The following is a 19,770-nucleotide window of genomic DNA, read 5'->3' as shown; positions in this document are numbered from 1 at the left end:
TTTTAGTGGAAATAGAGTATCACAGACTTTCTTGCCCAGGCTGGCTTCAAACTCTGATCCTTAGATCTCAGCCTGTTTAGGAGCTAAGATTACAGGTGTGAGCCACCAATCAGTGCTTGGCTTTTTGTTGTTGTTGTTCAGTCATGGGCTTGAGGTCAAGGATTGGGCACTGTCCATGAGGTCTTTTGCTCAAGGCTAGCACTCTACCATTCTGAGCCACAGTGCCACTTCTGGCACTTTCTGGTAGTTAGTTAATTGGAGATGAGTCTCAGGAACCTATATGCCCCAGATGGCTTTGAACCACGATGCTCAGATCTCCGCCTGAGTGGCTAGGATTTCAGGCATGAGCCTCCAGTGCCTGTATTTCTGGTTTTCTGGTGGTTAACTGGAGATAAAAGTTTCATGGACTTCCTTGCCTAGGCTGGCTTTGAACTGCTATCCTCAGATCTTAGCCTCCTGAGTAGCTAGGATTACAGGCCACCAGCACCCGGCTGGTACATTGCTTTAAACTTGCATTTCTTTCATACCAGTGAGTGTGAATAGGTTTTCATGATTCTGAGCTGGTTGTGGGGCTCGGGCTGTAGATTGTCCATACATGTTTCCTGTTTCTCCAATCAATTTATAAGATTTCTTTGTACAGGAAAGATTTCTGCCTTTTGTCTGTTGTAATTGTTGCACATGTTTTCACTAGTTTGACATATGCCTGTTCATTTAGGTTCTTTTTCTTTGACAGATAAACATTTCTCATTTTGGTGTAATCATAACTGCCTATCTTTTCTTCTATTCAAATATCCTTTTTCTTGGCTAAGAGTCCCATATGTGAATTGCTGCTAGCATTTAAATAATAATGCTAGTTCTGAGTTCCGATTAACTGGCTTCACACATTCCCAGAATACAACTAAATCCTAACCATCCCCAGAGCCCAGTTCCCATCTCCTTACAGGCTCTGTCCAGTAAAAGTCTAGGCAAGCAAGGTCTACCACTTGAACCACAGCTCTACTTCCAGCTTTTTGCCACTTAATTGGAGATAAGTGACTCATAGACTTTCCTGCCTGGGTTGGCTTCAAACCACAGTCCTAGCCAGCGCTGGTAGCTTAAGCCTGTAATCCTAGCTACTCAAGAGGCTGAGCTGTAAGGATTACATTTCAATGCCAGCTCGGGCAGGAAAGTCTGTGAGACTCTTATCTCCAATAAACCCACTGAGAAAACCACTGGTAGAGTAGTACCCTTGAGCTGAAATGCTCAGGGACAGGACCCAGGCCCAGAGTTCAAGCCCCATGACAAAAAAAATCACAGTCCTTAGATCTCAGTGTCTTGAGTAGCTAAGATGACAGACATGAGCCACCAATGCCTGGCTCAGCATCTAGTTTTAACCTACCATTTGCAGAGGGACCACTGAAAGCAAAAGAAGGGAAAGGACTTCCTCAAATCACAGAATTCCTCTCCCCAAACTAGGCTACAGGACCTAGTTGCCCAATTGGACACTTCACATGCTACCTTTATGGCCTTGAGGCTGAAAGATGGTGACTTTTTCCTAGCTTAGTCTTGAGTCCTAATCTCTTCCAATTGTGAGCACCATGCTGTCGAAATAATAGTAACTCCATCAGGTTTGCTGAATAGACCTAAACTTCAACCTACCAGACAGAATTTTTCTTATTTTTAATATATTCTGATAAGCATTTGACATTTTAAAGACATTATTGATTTTCAGATTTGTTTTCAAACAAAATCCATCTTCTTTATTAAATATCTAAAGTACCAAATTGTGCTGTTCTATTGGAAGCTCTAGAAGGGTCAGGATGACATATTTCCCCCCCTGGAATATGATGGACAGTTTCATAAAATAGTGTTTGATGACAGAAGGAAGACATGACTATTCTTTTAATGTTATTTTCACACTGTCACAAGCAATGACTGATATCTACACAAGATAAGCTTTAGGATTTTAATTGCCACATAACGCCAGTAACCTAAAATTTTATGAAGAGAACTTAATTCCAAGTAGCCTCTGTTTGTCATCTACAAAGGATACAAATACAGCTGAGATTGTACAAATGTTGTCATGCAGATTCCTCTCTGTGTCTGTCTATCTTGCTGGCAGGCTGATACTCTCTTCTTTTATATGCATGCACACAGAACACACATACACACAAAATAGGTGAGATGGTGTTTTGGTTTTAGGATTTTGTTTTTGTTTTTGTCAGTTGTGGGACTTGAACTCAGGGCCTGGATGCTGTCCCTGAGCTCTTTCACTCAAGGCTAGAGCTCTACCACTTTGAGCCATAGCTCCACTTCCAATTTTTTGAGTTGGTAATTGGAAGTAAGAGTCTCACAGACTTTCCTGCTGGGGCTGGCTTTGAACCATGATCCTCAGTAGCTAAGATTACCTGCATGAGCCACTGGCTCCTAGTGGTGTTATGGTTTTGAATATGAAATAATCTGACAGGCTCCTGTGTTGAATGCTTGGTCCTTAACTGGTGGTAATGGTTTGGGAAGAGGTGGAAATTTTAGGAAGTGTGGACTACCTGGAGGGAGAAGGTACTTCTTGCCCATCAGAAGATAAAGAACTTATCATGGTACCTAGCATCCATGGACTGAATTCTGTGACACCCTGATCCAAAGTAAACCTTTCTTCATTAAGTCATTTGTGTCACATATTTGATCATAAAGATGCTTAAACCAACACAGACAATACAAGATGGCTGAAAAAAGGCATCCTCAAACTGTGTGCTAATGGCTCATGCTTGTAATCCTAGCTACACAGAAGGCTGAGATCTGAGGGTCATAGTTCAAAGCCAGCCAGGGCAGGAAAGTCTGTGAGACTCCAATGAACCACCAGAAAACCAGAAGTGGAGCTGTGGCCCAAGGTGGTAGAGAGCTAGCCCTGAACAAAAGAGCTCAGGGACAGTGCCCAGCCCGAGTTCAAGCCCCATGACAAAAGAAGAAGGGGGGAGGAGGAGGAGAAGGAGAAGGAGAGGGAAGGAAGGAAGGAAGGAAGGAAGGAAGGAAGGAAGGAAGGAAGGAAGGAAGGAAGGAAGGAAGGAAAGAAGGAAGGAAGGAAGAAAGAAAGAAAGGAAGGAAGGAAGGAAAAGGAAGAAAGGCATTTTCAACTACGTGAAGCTAGGAACCCAAGCACCCCTATCCCTTGCTTGATCACAAGTCCAGCTCTGCTGGCTGTAGCTAGCTGGCCATTCATTCCTTTCCTCATCCTGTACCACAAGATGTGTCATCTTGCCTGCAAAACCAAGAAAGAGAAAGTACAAGTATGGGCTTGATGAGGCACATGTACTCTATAGTTGTAGCTCTCTCTGAATAGAGATACTTTTTCAAAGAAATGGGGGGGGGGAGAAAGAAAGCTTTTACCACATTTTTAATGAATGGATGACCCAAAAAAGAGAAAGCTTTTCTCCATCTAAACAAAAACCTTTTAGTGCTTTCCTGTCAGTGATACCTTACTGGATTTTAGATAACAATTAGTTCCTCTTCCATATGGTTTCACACACACACACACACACGTGTGATTTCACTACCACTTCTGAATTCCTTCCACACAGACCAAGTGGCATGCTAGAGTTGACTACAAACATAGGGAATTTGGCCTGAGAAAAGCCTGTCAGATTGGGGGATTTTAACAGCTGCTGTGCGACCATGTTTTGATACATTTTAAAATGGTCTTAGCAATTCTAAAACGAACAGGATTCTTATTTTTTTTGACCTCATGCAACATACTAGGAAACAGAACAGATGAAATGGAGCTTCTAATTTGTGTTCAAGAAATATTATTTGAATAGACAAACTATGCCAGTGTCCTGTTCTCTCTTCTCTCCTTTCCTCTTCTCTTGCCTCTATTAGCAATGTGATCACAGTCACTTCTACTGAGCATTTATATCACCCCCGCACTTTGCCATCCACAGAGCCTGGGGAGCAATGGGAGCAGGTTTCAAGGTCTTAGCTTGCAGCCACAATGGCCTCTTGTGCTCTCCCTCAAGTGGATGAATGAATGTGGGTCAGAAAATGGTCTCTATCACTGCTGAGGGCTCCTACTGATGCTCAACAATCTGGCCCTAGCCACCCCCAGCATGCCCCTTATTCTGCAGTGAGAGGACCCTCTGCAATCTAGCCACAAGACCTACTCCTGATGAACATAAAATGTCTGGAGTAAGCCGGGCACCAGTGGCTTGTGCCTGTAACCCTAGCTATTCAGGAAGCTGAGATCTGAGGATCGCAGTTCAAAGCCAGCCCGGGCAGGGAAATCTGTGAGACTCTTAACTCCAATTAACCACTAGAAAACTGGAAGTGGTGCTGTGGCTCAAGTGGTAGAGCACTAGCCTTCAGCTGAATTGCTGAGGGACAGCGCCCAGGCCCAAAGTTCAAGCTCCATGACCGACCAAAAAAAAATGTGTGGAGTATATCAATCTACTCTCCTGAGCCTGGTGCTAGTGACTCAGCTCTGTAATCCTAGCTACTCAGTTATCTAAGAGCCTAGGCCGGAAAGTCTGTGAAACTCTTACATCCAATTAACAACCCAAAAGCCAGAAGTGTGGTAGAGCGCTAGACTTGAGCACAAAAAGTCAATGAGTGTGCCCAGGCTCTGAGTTCAAGCCCCAGGACCAGGGGGAAAGGAAAGGGAAAGGAAAAGGAAAAGGAAAGGGAGGGAGGGAAACAGGGAAGGAAGGAAGGAAGGAAAGAAGGAAGGGGGAGGGGAAGGGGAAGGGGAAGGGAAAAAAGAAATTTTCTCTCCCAATGGGTATAGCAACCCTAGTCCAATCACTCATCCTAACCCTCACTTGTAAATTTTCTGATGATAGCAATGATGTCGAGGATAACATCAGCTACCAAGTATGGAACATCCACTCTGTGATGACTGCTAATAGGAAATACAACATTGTGGGTTTAGAAAGTCTGTTCATCAAGGATCAGTCAAAACAGCCAAGGGCATGGGGTCAGACCAAACCAGATTCCTACTTTACCACTAAACATCTTGGTGACCTTGATGACATCCTTGAACCAATTTGGACTTTATGCTTTTCTGATAAGTGTGGACCCTTTTTCCCCTCTGCCTTCCTCCAAACAAACAGTACAAGTTTACAGCAGGGGGAGGGGGGAAACAAGATCACAAAATGAACGTTTCTCATAAACCAGGGTATACTTTCCACAAAAGAATCTGGTCCAAGGTCACACAGCTGGCTCACAGCTGGACTAGAACTAATTCCCAGGTGTCTGAACTCCCAAACCAGCCAGTCAGAGCTGCTGTTGCCTGCAGATCAGCAGAGCAAGAGCCTCCCAGCTGGCATGGAGGCAGAAAGCAGAAGCTCTCGTGCCCTGAGGCCAGCGTCTCACCCCTGTGAATCACTGCCCATGCGGCTGCCTTGCAGTGACATTTTTCACATCCCTCCCCTCCCCATGTGCAGCCACAGCTCACACACGAATGCACACCTCAGCTGTTTCCTAAAGATTATCAGGACACACACAACTGATCCTGCAAGCGGGGATCTGTCACCATCCTGAGAAATTCTCACTGCCTTGGGCTATCACGATTTTCTAAGATGACTATGTCTGGAAATAGGAAGAAATGAATAGAAGAAAAACATGCCCTTGAGGTAGCAACTGTGTTTCTCTAGGAAATCTTATTTCCTTTTTGCAAATACTGAAAAAGCCAGTTCAGTCTGGACTTTCTCAAACGTGGTTCTGTTTTCATTAGACTAGATGGCACTGTGGTACCAGCCTGATGGTGCCCACGAAAATCCTCTTTTATTACAAATAATTTTGCTTCAATTTCACACGATCCAAGAGGCTTTGAGGAGTACTGGTTACTTTACACAGGATATCTGAAGGAATTTGTAAGAGGGCAATGGATACCAAACAGCTAATGGAGATGACATGAATACTGAGTTTATAGATAGCACATCCTAACTTACATGTTCAAAACAAAAAATCGGTAAAGGCACAAGTGCCCTTGAGAAATCCAGGAGAGGCTGTGGCTTCCTTACTAGTCAACACCTTATGTATACTTCTCTGGCATTATTGTGGCTATGGAATTCTATTTTTTTCCCCTAAAGAGTAGGGTTTTCTTGTATCTCCAACCTTCAGCACATCTACAAAAACTCTTTCAGAATGAGATTATTTTCAATACTGTACAATGGTCTGAAAAAATCAGCACAATCTTATTGGCACAATGACTTACACAATTCTTGCTAAGAATTGAAGAGGTCACCTTCCTGCGGCCAAGGTTCTCTTGGGACAGGAAAACAAATCTGTTAGTCAAGAAAGGAAATGAAAGTTCACTAGATTCTACTAGAATTCAAGCATTTGAGAAAGGCCACAGTCATCTGAGGGAAGAGCAATATGGGTGGAACAAGAGGAGTGGAAGCAGGGCTTGGAAGGTGGCTCAGTGGTAGAGTGCTTGCCTGGCATTCATGAAGCCTGGGTTCAATTCCTCAGTACCACATAACAGAAAAAGTTGAAAAGTCGGAAGTGGCGCTCTGGCTCAAGTGCCTTGAGCAAAAGAAGCTCAGGGACAGTGCCCAGGACCTGAGTTCAAGCCCCAGGACTGGCAAAAAAAGAAAAAAAGAAAGAAGGGGAAGTGATCAGACAGTCAAAGGACTCCATTAGCTGCTGCTACACAGAAGAAACCTCAGTGTCAGCTGATGGAAAGCACTGCCTCAGACAGGGCTCTGAGTGCCCCTCATGGAGGAAGACCAGAGGGGCAGCAGCAGCTTAAGGGCCCCCTGAGTCACCCAAATAGAGAGGAAGGAGCCATGGCCACATCCTTATATACACAGATGACCCAGATCAAAGACTGTTGATGACAAAATATACGTTGTCTATTTCCCAGATTGCACGGGCCCATGTGTTTGAGGCACACCCATCAAAGAGGAGCCCTAAGCTGCAGCAACTTCACTCCCCTTGACAGCATAGCCCATGACCTCCAGAAGCTGGATACTGCAGCTAGAAAAGAACAAATGCTCTACTTCTGGCTACAGACTGACTATTCATAAATCAGCTTTGCCTGTATCAGTCTCACACTCCTCGAAACAAGGCTGCCTGTGCCCTAGGCTGAGGCTCAGGCATTCTGGTACAATACAAGGTGCATATCATTATGTGTGATCTAAGGTACATATCATTATGTGTGATCTTCACACTGGGTCTAGGAAAGGCTCTCAGCCAAGGGCTGCTGTGGGAGCAAAGCACTGCAGATATCTTGTTTGCAGCCAACAGTGAGGGGCACAAGGCTGAGTAGTGGGAGCTCTCCCAGGGTACCCACAAACAACAACAGAGTCCTGAGTCACACCAGGCATGGGGGCCAGGAGTAGGTAAGAGTGAAGCTGGAAGTAAGAACATCAAAGGTGAGAAAGAGCTAGAAGAAAAGTAAGTGAGGGAAATCGTGAAGGAAAGAAAATGAGCCATCAGAAGCAGCCAATGTTTGGAACACACACAAAAAAAGGGAGCAAATGTTCTTGCTTGAAAAAAAAAGGGAAGAAAGAAGGAGAAAGAGGATGTAGGCTGGGAAAGGAAGAAGAGAGGGAAAGAGACGTCAAAACCAGAGTGCAGAGGAGAGAAGAAAAAGATGCAGAGACAATGTATGCAGAGTACAGGTTGTTTGCTTTTTTTGTTTTGTTTTTGTTTTTAGGAGTCTCCATGCTCATCAGCGAGCTGTTTCTCGCCCTGACTACGACACAGGGGCACCTATTCTGATTGCATTCTCCAACATCAAGCAAGGCCAAGGTTGGGACTGACAGATGGGGCGTCCCAGACGGGGTGTCCCAGATGGAGGCTGAAAGGCTTCCTAAGGCGCTAGAGTGCTTAGCACCTGCCCAACAGACACACAACAGCCAGGGCACCAAGGTGTGTCCTGGGTCCCAACCAGGTGCCAGTAGCACCTTCCCACTGTCAGTCAGCCCAGCCTTCTCCTCCTCCCTCCCTTCCCTCCCCCCACCATTGGTCCTGACACTTAGAAGATAGGCTCCAATGCAGCAGCAAACACTCACCTGGATGGTCTGAGCCTGGCATCGCGCTTGCCGTCCACCACGGCGGGCACACAGCTGGTCAGCTCGGTCCAGTCGGCGTGCAGCCCGCAGCTCCAGCCCGTGGAGAACCTGGAGAAGAGCCAGGTCTCCCGCTTACCCGGCCGATGGCAAGTGCATTTCTTCTGCCCTACTCGGCACTCACAAGGCTGCTCTAGCTGGATGTTGCGGACCAGGTGGCGGCCAAAAGTGGTGCCCCCCGTTTTCTGAATGTGCAGGAACACGATCAGGTCATCGCCCTTGATGTCGAAGTCTACCTTGCGCAAGAGATCGCCGCGGCTGAAATTGTAACGGGGCACGAACCTGGCGGAACTCTCATCTTCCGAACGGTAAGGGTCCGGTACCGGGGAGCTGAACGCCTGCAGGCGGAGAAGCTGACATTCTGTGCCGGGGCACACGTATTGGAGGACGATCACGGCAAATAGGAAGAGCATCACCAAAGCCAGCAGTAGCTTGTTGGATTTCTCATCCATGTTCCCTACGCTGGGGGAAACCCAAGCTCGTTACGTCAATCCCCCGCAGCTCAGCCCGCGCTCACCATGCGTCCCGCGCCGCCCCCGCCCCTTGGCGCCTCCGTGCTGCCCCGTCGTCCGTCCCCCCCCCTCCGCACCGAGTACTCCACGGCAGAGGCGGCAGCGCCCTTCTCGCTTTCTTCCCAGCAGGCTCAGCGCTGTGGCTTCTGCCGCACACACACACCCCCTCACCCCACTCCTTCTCTCTGGCCACCGGCCCCCTCCCCCGCCCAAACTCTTCACACACACACCCCACCCCAGAGTCATTCCCGCAGGACCTGCTGTGGTCCCCATCACTTGACTCCCCAACTTACGCCCCCACCGCCGTGTCAGACCCCAAGCTTGTAGATCTCCCCACTGGGGTTCCCATTCCGACTCCGCTTTCCCAAGTGGACTTTACACACACACACACACACACACACACACACACACACACACTCACCGCTCTTCTGACCCCGACCCCCCTTTGGCGCTTTCTGCCTGATTGGTAGGACTCTGTCCCCAAGCGTCCCAAAGCCCAGATTTCCCCGCGCGCGCCTGCTTACCCACCCCGGTGGCTGCCTCTCCTGAGCTGAGAGCCTGAGGTTCGTAGTTCCCTTGAAGGAAGGAGCTCAACCCGCAGCCAGACTAGCAAACCGGGACGCTGGATTGCCCTTGCCGGCTGAACAGTGCGGCTAGAGCTGCAGCGTGCTCAATCGCGCGCCGCCGGGCTGATCCGGAGCCCCCCAAACACCCAACCAGAATCGGCTAAGTGGAACTTTGAGCCCTTCCTTCCCCTCGCCCCTGCTTTTGCACCCCTTCCGTAAGTGCCTTTCCGCCCCCCTAAGGCTGCCGGCGTGGCTACCGATCGAAAGAGCGCGAGCCCCGCTAGTGCCTACAACGTACCTGGCCAGGGGGCCGAAAATCTTGGAGAAAATCGCGCTGAGCACGTGCTTGAGTGAGTGGCCCAGGGCGGCCAGGCCCCGAGTGAGCAGGGCCCGGCAGAGGGAGCCCAGGTCCCAGCGTCGCCTGAAGTCGTGCATCCGCCTGCGGCGGCCTCGGGGCAACAGTGCGAAGAGCGGGGCGCGCACAGCTCCAGCCAGGGAGGAACACGCCTTGAGGGACTCGTCCTGGAGCGGCTGGGAGTTGAATCTGTGAGACACACCCCTAGGAGGGCCCACTCGGACTGAGGCAGCCACCGATCCGGACAGGCTCGCTGCCAATTCGGCCGCTGCTCTGGAATGCCGGCGGGGACAGGTGGTGCGAGCCGGCGCTCCTTGCTCCGGTTGCAGCGGCGGTGGCGGCGGCGGCCCGAGCGCCCGGGCTGCACACGCAGGCAGTGCCATTCCCCCCTTCAGGCAACTCAGGGTACTAAGGATCAGGAGCGAGCTTGAATTTATATAATAATGCCTCACGCCCAACAGCTCTGTGCCTTGGTTTTCTCCTGTCTTAAGAGAACGGAGGCCACTCCACAGCGCACATCGCCTCCACTTGGACTAGTAATTTCAAGCTCCCCTAAAATAGCAAAGGCACAAATAGGAGCCTCTCCCTCCCTCTTTGCCAATTTCCATTCGGCAACGGAAGCAGGGGCATTTTCTCCTAAGGTAAGTCAGCATGAAAAGAAAGCATGACCAAATACACACGCACGCGTGCTCGCGCGCTCGCGCGTGCACACACACACACACACACACACACACACACACACACACACACACGGGAAAGAGAATCTGAGCCTTTTCAAAGACTCACTCTTAATGACTGTCTTGTTGCTGAGTCGCCTGCAGCAAGCCACATACCTGCAGGAAAGCTTCACTTACTAAGGTTGATTGACCGAATGGATAAAGAACAGCACCATGAGACCATCTAGGACAAGGCGTATATAGGATCCCTGAAGAAACTGAGGCTCACACAGAACTGGGGATGTGCCCAAAGTCACACAGCACAACCTCAGGGTTGACACAAACAGGCACTGACCACCCATTTCTTGATGATAACACTACAATCCTCTCATAAGCACGATGGTCCACAAGATCTTTTGTCCCAAACGCTCTTTCTTTACTGCACAAGCAACCAAGTAGGGACAAGGATCTAGAGAACACAGAGCTCAGACTGTCTCCGTTTTATTAATCACGGTCATTTGTGATTCCGTGACTAAGTATGCACTCCTGGCCAGCTCCACTGCCACATATATGGCATAGGGTTGCAGTGCTGTTGTTGTGCTACTGGAGCCAGAACCACTGGGAAGACACATTGTAAACTGACCCCTGTGGTGAAGGCATTTTACTCCAGAAACAGGGGTCCTGTGTCTGCCCTAGCCTTTTCCTGTTCTCTCAAAACTGTAAAGCAGCAAGCCAAGCACTGGTCAGAAACCTTGTGAAATCTCTCACGTCCTTACTGAAAAGTCCTGAAATGACTCATCCCTCCTGGGCCTCAGTTTCTTTTTCTGTAAAATAAGACTGATTGAGCCAGGTGCTACTAGCTCATGCTCCTCCAGAGGCTAAGATCTGAGGATTGCAGTTCAAAGCCAGCCCTGAGCAGAAAAGTCTTGGTGAGACTTATCTCCAGTGAACCACTCAAAACAACAACAACCAAGGAAGTGGCAAAGTGGGCTGTGGCTCAAAGTGATGGGGCACTAGCCTTGAGCAAAAGAGCTCAGGAACAGCCTCCATGCCCTGAGTTCAAGCCTCCTCAGGACCAAAAACAAAGAAATGAATAATTAAAAGACTGATAATGTCTCCCATTTTAATCAAGTAGGTTACTGTGAAGATGAAATGTAGAAAGCTCTAGAAAACACCAAACCATGAGGTTCTTTTTGTGTAAGGCTGCACACTAAGCTAAGTACCAGGATCACTAAGGAAAGGATTTTCAACAGGTTTTTTGACAAGTGTGCCCTGTTCTTGCTGATTTTCATAAGCCTCGGCCCTGGATGGACTCCATGAGTCCCCAAATTTACTGAAGCCACTGGGAGACTTTGTGTTTAGCTACAGGCAGAAAACACCATAAGCTTTAGTTAGATGCCAATTTGGGCAGAAAAGTTCACAAGATCCCCTTCCTAGGGATAGTACATGCCAATCATTTCATGCGTCTTGCTTGCTGAGCTGCAGCCTCGCTGTGCATGGAGACCTCAGCTTCCCTATGAGTTCTTCTGGAATCTCAGACTCTTCTTCCACTGAAGGCAGGTGAGGATGTAAATCAAAGCAGGGGGAAGCTGCCTCTGCCTCTCCTTGGCCACCCACACAGCCAAACTATTTAGCTTGCACAGTAGGTGGTTCTCCTAATGGTGCCATATAATGGTCTCCCTGCTATTAGATCACCATTATAATGGCATTTGGTAGGTGCCTAGAAAAGGTTTCTGAAACTGGCCTTTCACATAATTCAAGCCCTCAACCATAACTGTGGAAAGATGTGGGGAAGATGGGAAGGGGGAGTGGGGGGCTACAGCAAGAGGTAGAAGGGAGGGAGAGGGGGAGAGCAGTAGTAAGACTTACTCCTTTCACTTGTGAAAAGGAGCATTGCACTGGCATGCAAAGGACCAAAGGAAGGCTCAGTCAGGTCAAGAGTTGCAGAACAAAAAATAAATAAATAAATAAAAGAACAAGGTGATGCTTTTAAACTCAGTTTCTCAGATGGAATAGGTTATTCAAACTCCAGGGTGAATACATACAAGAGCATGGTGAGAATATTTGCTCAAAAGCTTTTCCTACCTGCGTGCTGGTGGCTTACACCTGGAATCCCAGCGGCTCAGTGGTAGAGTGCTTGCCTTGTATGCATGAGGTCCTGGGTTCGATTCCTCAGCACCACAGAAGCAAAAAATGCCAGAAGTGGCACTGTGCCTCAAGAGCTAGAATGCTAGCCTTGAACTGAAGAGCTAAGGGACAGAACCCAGTCCCAGAATTCAGGCCCCACGACCGACAAAAACAGAAAGGAAGAAAGAAAGAAAGAATGAAAGAAAGGAATAAAGAAAGATTTCTTTGGGAATGAGGCTCCCTGCTAAGAAGTAGGAAATTTGTCCTTTCAATGGCTTTGTCCCAAAAGCTATGTTCTCCTGACACCAGACCCCCTGACTTGGGTAGATGGGAGGGAGGGGTCTGGCAATTTGGGGCTGCCCTCCCCCTTCCTATTGCTCCCAGCTGTTTTCACTTAGAAACTGAATAACAAAGGTCTCAATCCTCCCGAATGGGGCTTTGCCGGGAGAGATTAAGGATGGGAGGCCAAAAGGTAGCAAACAAGCTGAATTGCCCTCTCCTTGATTTTTCCATCTCCTGTTTCTTCCACCTGCCTGAAATGTGCCATACTTTGAGGATTCAGTACTTGGGAGCAAAGGAAGATTCTGCAGTCTGAGCTTTGAGTTTGATTCTTGTCCCAGAACTGTCCTCCCATGGTTTCCAACAAAACGTTGATGATTCTGAGAGCATAAGGTCAGCTTGGCTTGCATGCTAAGCAGCGCACTTCTAGACATGCATTGGATTGCTCAGAGAGATAGCTTGCAAAAGCATGGGGCCTGGGAATTCAGCGACCCGGGCTCCTTGCCTTGACACTGATGTGAGGGAGACACTGCATGACTAGGAAGAAGCCACCTACCCACTCTAGCTTTTGGGCTCTGCTTTCTTAGGTGTGACAGCAGGTTTGATGAGATAGTACATAGAATAGTTTCCTGATCTGACATCCCAAAGGCCAAGGTGTTGCCCCTTTTGGGGGTCTCATCCTGGAGAGAAAGCCTTAGGCTGTGTCTCCATTCCTTCCATGACCCCCTGACCTCACTGGATCCCATCAAGCAAAGCAGCCACTAGAATTGTTCCAAGCCTCAAAGGGAAGCACAGAGAGACAAATGGCGCATGTTCTTACTCACATGTGGAAGCCAGATCTAAAATACACCAGGGGCTAGGAATATGGCTTAGTGGTAAGAGTGCTTGCCTAGCATACATGAAGCCCCTGGCTCGAATCCTCAGTACCACATACACAGAAAAAATCCAGAAGTGGTGCTGTGGCTCAAATGGTAGAGTGCTAGCCTTAAGCAGAGGAAGTTCAGGGACAGTGCCAAAGCCCTGAGTTCAAGCCCCAGGACTGGCAAAACAAAACACGAGAATATGCTAAATTACACAGGACTTATACAGGACTCTAGGTATTCACACAGGCTACTTTAGGAAAGGAACAGAAAGGCACAGTGCCTGTGTGCATCTGATCATACAAAATAATATTTATCAAAATGCACTCCAAGAAATGGAAATGTTTTTTTTCTTTGTCATTTTTGTTTTATTTTTGTCTTGGTTGTTCATTTATCTGTCTTTGGAGGGTAAGAGGGAGCAGAGAAATGAAGGGACAAAGGACAAACAAATGCAACAGTGGTACTCACTAGACACTATGTTGAAAATGAACTATATAACCTGGGGGTGGGGATAAAAGGGGAAAACTGGGAGAGAGCAAGGGAAGGGGTGACAGTATTCAAAAAGAAATGTACTCTTTACCTGACTTAGGAAAGTGCAACCCATCTGTATATCACCTCTACAATAACAATTTAAAAATTTAATAATAAAAAAGAACTGTTCCAAGCCTATATTACAAGGCTGACAATCGAATCCCCTGACCAACTTCAAGCAGAAATAATGGAAACAATATTGAAGAAAGTATGATACTTTATATAGGGCATAGAACACAAATCTGCTTCTCCTCAATCTAAGCAGTCTCAATCTAAGACAGTCTTCCTGTCTTGAATTTTTTTAATGTTCCTATTCTCAATAATAAGGTTTTTTTTTTGGTCACAAAGATTGAAAGCATGCAAATTATTAAGCCAATTCACTTCTGGTTTTATGTGCACCTCCAAAGAGAATGACTAGCAGTATTTGATGAAACACTGCACCAAAATGTAAGCTTTAATATTACAAACAAGTTGCAGGTGGTATTCACATCATTCTCAATAGTCACCTATCCCCTCAAAAAAAAAAAAGCACTGACTTTATCTAGTTTTATAAAATCTGAGGCTTGAGGAAATCAAAGAGGAAGGTAATACTGGGGTATTGTGTATACGATAAGAATATAGTGTGAAGGTTAAAAAAAAAAGTGAGCCAGACGCTGGTGGCACATACTTACTGTAATCCTAGCTACTCAGGAGGCTGAGACCTGAGGATGGTGGTTCAAAGCCAGCCTCCAGGCAGGAAAGTCTGTGAGACTCTTACCTCCAATGAACCACCAGAAAACCAGAAGTGGTTCTGTAGCTCAAAGTGGTAGAGCATTAGCCCTGAACAAAAGAGCTAAAGGACAATGCTAAGGCCCTGAGTTCAAGCCCCAAAACTGGTACAAAAAAAGAATATTTCTTTTTTTTTTTTTTTGTAGGTTGTGGGGCCTGAACTCTGGGCCTGGGCCCAGCTCAAGGCTAGTGCTCTACCACTTGAGGCAGAGCACCACTTCTGGCTTTTTCTGCTTTTGTGGTGCTGAGGAATAGAACCGAGGGCCTCATGCATGCAAGGCAAGCGCTCTACCACTGAGCCACCTTCCCAGCCCAAGAATATTTCTGATTCCTGGTAAAACAGACCTTCAATAAATGATAGTTCTACTAATTTTCATTCTCAATATCCTTGAATTTTTCTTTTCTTTCTTTTTTTTTTTGTATCGGTTGTGGGACTTGAACTCTGGGCTTGGAGCTGTCCTTGAGGTCTTCAGCTCGAGGTGAGCGCTCTACCACTTGAGCCACAGCACCACTTCCAGTTTTCTGGTGATTAATTGGAGATAAGAGTGTCATGTACTTTCCTGCCTGGGCTGGCTTTGAACCCCTTTCCTCAGATCTCAGCCTCCTTCTTGAGAAGCTAGAATTATAGGCATGAACCACTGGCACATCTATTTATTTATTTGGTCTTGGGGCTTGAACTCTGGGCTTGGGCACTATCCCACAGCTCTTCAGCTCAAGGCGAGCTCTCTAACACTTGAGCCACAGTGCCACTTCCGGTTTTCTGCCCAGGCTTTGAACCATGATCCTCAGATCTCAACCTCCTGAGTAGCTAGGATTATAGGTGTGAGCCACTGGCGCCCAGATTTTATTTTTTATTGTAGCAACATATACAGGTTTAATAATAAGTGGCTGGCATGGATCTAATTATGACCTGTGTTAGCTTTATTGCCATTCTGTGTGTGTGTGTGTGTGTGTGTGTGTGTGTGAGTGTATGTACATGTATGTGCATGTGCCAGTCCTGGGCTTAAACTCAGGGACTGGGTGTTGTCCTTGACCTTTTTTGCTCAAGGCCAGTGTTCTACCACTTGAACGGTAACTCCAATTCTGGCTCTCTCTGTGTGTGTGTGTGTGTGTGTGTGTGTGTGTGTGTGTGTGTGTGTGTGCTTAATTGAAGAATCTTTTGGACTTTCCAGCTCAAGTTGGAAGTTGGCTTTGAACTGCAATCTTCAGCTCTCAGCCTGCTGAGTAGCTAACACTACAGGCATGAGGCACTGGTGCCCAACCTTATGTCCACGCAATTTGTCTGCAGTCTTTTCCCATCCTTCCTGTTGAAGTAAGTTAGACTTTGCCAGAAAACCATGCAGACACCCAGGTACAAAGAACAAAGGAAAGGTTTCTTGCCAGTAAAAGGACCAACAAAATCTCACAAAAGAGAAGCGCAGGCTATTGTCTCAGATGACTTTTTATAACCTGCAAGGTTTGGGAGCTCTTCTTGCTTTATATGGTTATAGCTAGCCCAAAGGAGAGCCCTCTCTCAGGTGAAGGGGATAGGGGCTGATCATTTACTGCCTTTACTACATAGGCCTAGTGTTGCCTAGGGAAAGAGCATGTGAAGCCAGAAGAGAGGAAGCTATTGAGCTAACACTCCCTTGGCACTAATCCTTTTCCTGTGGTTGTCTCTTAGAGGAGGAACTCTCCTGATCCACCTAGTGACACTGAGGAATAGAACACAGGTGTGACCACTTCCAAGACACACCAGGAAGAGAGGAATGTGAAAACCTTGAAGAATGCTCCTTCCAGTAGAATACTATGGAACCCAGAAAACCGGACAATGGAAGGAGATACTAGGTAAGCTCAGGTAGAGAGCAAGAAGAGCCCTTACATAGCCAGCCCTCCTCAAAACACTTGGCATTAATTTTCACTTCCATTCACTTCAAAATGTGTGGTTGATTTGGCCAGAAGGGTTGTAATTTGAGCAGCTGGTCAAACCACAGCGGTGGAGATTTTTTTTTTTTTAAGGCCAGTTTCCCATTCATTCTGAATGAGCCAGAGCTGGCCAAATCCAATCCCTCAACTGAACCCTGGGCTGGCTTTCTGACAGTGGCAGGGGAAACAAAAGAGGCCCAATGTAGATGTCAATAAAAACAGTACTTGAAGCCAGGCGCTGGTGGCTCACGCCTCTAATCCTAACTACTCTGGAGGCTGAGATCTGAGGATCATGGTTTGAAGCCAGGCCAGATAAGAAAGTTCTTGAGACTCTTATCTCCAATTAACCAACAGAAAACTGAAAGTGGAGCTGTGACTCAAAGTGGTAAAGCACTAGCCTTCAGAAGAAAAACAAAACAAAACAACCTCAGGGACAGTGCCCAGGCCCTGAGTATTGTGTGGTGCTAAATTCAAGCCCCAGGACAGACAAAAAAAAAAAACCCACAGTATTTGAGTCCCTTCTGGCTCTAACTCAATATATGAAAGATACTCCTGGCTGTTGTGTAGGCTCAAAGATGCTATCAAAGATGACCCTCCAGATAGTCACTGAGTCAAAAGAGCAGAACAGGGGCTTAAATGAGAAGTGAGGAAGTAGTGCTGTGCCTCAAAGTGGTAGAGTACTAGCTTTGAGCCAAAAAAGCTCTAGGAAGCACCTAGGCCCTGAGTTCAAGCCCCACTACTGACCAAAAAAAAGAAAAGAAAAAAGAAAAGAGAAGTGAACTTTCTCAGATCACATAAGTAAACTCAAAAATAGCCTTTTGGGCCTCTACTGACTTGAATGGAAAAAGCAAAACTGGAGGATTGGGAGAAAATAAAGTTGAGAACTCTCTTCTAGATTGTAAGGTCCACCTGTGCAGGCCCCATGCAGGCTCCTCCCTCCTCTTGGTTAAGTCTCCACCCAGTATTTGCGTTACCTAGGTAACTAACATACCTGGAGGCAGTTACCTCCCCCTGCTCCCACCTGGCCACACCTCTCTACCCTTGCCCTAGATAACCAACCCCCCACCCCCCACCACCCTGCCAGACAGCCCCCCACCCCTTTGACCATGCATCTCCACTATGCATGACAGGGCAGGAACTTCCGAAAATTAAACTTCTCTTTCTGCCTTAATACAACTTGGTGTTCTCTTCTTGGTTATCTAAATAAAACCTAGCATAGATGACACTGAAGCTTGATGTAGTTTGATTTTAGTGCCAGTCCTAGGGCTTGAACTCAGGACTTGGGCACTGTCCCTGAGCTTCTTTTGCTCAAGGCTAATGCCCTACCACTTGAACCACAGCAACACTTCTGGCTTTTGGGGGGTAATTTATTGGAATAAGAGTCTCACAGACTTTTCTGCCCCCACTGGCTTTGAACCACAATTCTCAGACCACAGCCTCCTGAGTAGCTAGGATTACAAGCGTGAGCTACCACAGTTTGGCTGAAGTAGGCTTTAATAATGGTCATAATAGAAGCAAGAATAGTCTCGCCTGGTCCAGGGTGTCCCATTTTTTCATATTCTAGCATTTCAGCAAGAGAAGAACATAGCCATGGCCACTGCCTCCTGACTAGTCTCCAAGGGAATTCTGGCTTTGAATAATAAAATAGAAAAGTTGAGACTGAGATCTCAGGTCAATGTGGAAGAAGAATTGCTACCAGGAAAGGGATTCCTTTAGAATTCAAATGGGCGTAAAAGGGAATGTCTTAGCTTGGCGCTGGTGGCTCATGCCTGTAATCATATATACTCAGGAGGCTAGAATCTCAGGGTCATGGTTCGAAGCCATCCAAGCAGGAAAGTACATGAGACTCAAGTCCAGTTAACTATCAGAAAACTGAAGTGGATCTTAGGGACAGCCCCCAGGCCATGAGTTCAAGCCCCATGACCACCAAAAAGGACCCCAAAAAAGAAAAAAGAAAAAGGAATATCTTATAAGCATAAGCCAGGAAAAAAGAAATCAGTTTAGAAAACCATATATGTTACAGACTAAATGAAAATTAATTTTTAATCGAGAAAGCCAGACCAAAGGCTACTAAAGCCCTTAACTGGACTTTATATAGTAAAGAGCCTGGAAAAGGACTTGCTCTTTTTTTAAATATGTATTTTAAAAATTGACATTGTGCTCAATGGTATTAACATGCAGAAATCTACAACATTAGAGCAATGGAGAGAATGAACTTGGTAAAAAGCTCTTTGCACATTCATCTTCTGCACTAAAGGAAGTTGCCTTTAATGGGTATCATGGAAGATTTAGCTAAAGGAGAAGATGACATTCAGACCTTCAATGAAAAATGGACAAAATGCAGTTGGAAGGGCTCAAGAAAAAGTTAGAAATGCAACAACTGATGGATGGTGAAAGAAGCTCATATTGTCAAGAATACAAACCACCATGGCTGCCCATGGTGGTAGATCCTTATAGGTTAGCCTCAGAATCTGTGCAAATAATGCCACCGACATCAATATTGAACATCTGCAATGTGTCAGATAGTTTTTACTAAACACAGAGTAAACCAATGATGGCTCACACCTGTAATTCTTGCTACTCAGGAGTCTGAGATCTTAGGATCATGGTTCCAAGTAAGACTGGGCAGCAAAGTCTGTGACACTCTTATCTCCATTAATCACCAGAAAACCAAGTTTGAGTTAGCCTGCGCCAGTGGTTCACGACTATAATCCTAGCTACTCAGGAGGCTGAGATATGAGGATGGCAGTTCAAAGCCAGCCCGAGCAGGAAAGTCTGTGAGACTCTTATCACCACTTAATCACCAGAAAACCAGAAATGGTGCAGTGGTTCAGGTGGTAGAGTGCTTAGCCTTGAGGAAAAGAAGGTCAGGGACAGTGCCCTAAGACCAGCACAGAAATATAAAAATTAAAAAAAACAAACACTGTACACGTACTGTCTCAACATTCCCAGAAATCCAATGAGTCTGTGACTTTTGTATTCCTTATTTTACAAATGAGCAAATGGGGGATTCACTGTTACAGACACACAGCTAATAGTAAAGTTAAGATTTGGAGTGAGCTGGGAAGGTGTCTCAGTGGTAGAGTGCTTGTCTCGCATGCATGAGGCCCTAGGTTTGATTCTTCAACACCACATAAACAGAAAAGGCTGGAAGTGGCGCTGTGGC

General features: G+C 46.6%; 1 protein-coding gene across 2 annotated transcripts in view; it reads right to left on the bottom strand.

Moving 5' to 3' along the window:
* Hs6st2 (heparan sulfate 6-O-sulfotransferase 2) overlaps positions 1 to 9,861 on the bottom strand; it is a 286,716-nt gene extending 276,855 nt beyond the window's left edge. For both annotated transcript variants that reach the window (XM_013018098.1, XM_013018099.1), the window contains exons 1-2: positions 9,422 to 9,861; positions 7,989 to 8,507 (exon numbers count right to left, since the gene is read on the bottom strand). In XM_013018098.1, coding sequence (XP_012873552.1) covers positions 7,989 to 8,507; positions 9,422 to 9,861 — 959 coding nt within the window. The remainder of the gene's footprint in view (positions 1 to 7,988; positions 8,508 to 9,421) is intronic.
* Positions 9,862 to 19,770: the final 9,909 nt, after the last annotated feature.

The sequence above is a fragment of the Dipodomys ordii genome, unplaced genomic scaffold, assembly GCF_000151885.1.
Source record: "Dipodomys ordii isolate 6190 unplaced genomic scaffold, Dord_2.0 Scaffold38, whole genome shotgun sequence".
NCBI lineage: Eukaryota > Metazoa > Chordata > Mammalia > Rodentia > Heteromyidae > Dipodomys > Dipodomys ordii.
Note: the sequence above shows the minus strand (reverse complement) of the source record. Positions and strands in the feature narration are given on the sequence as shown.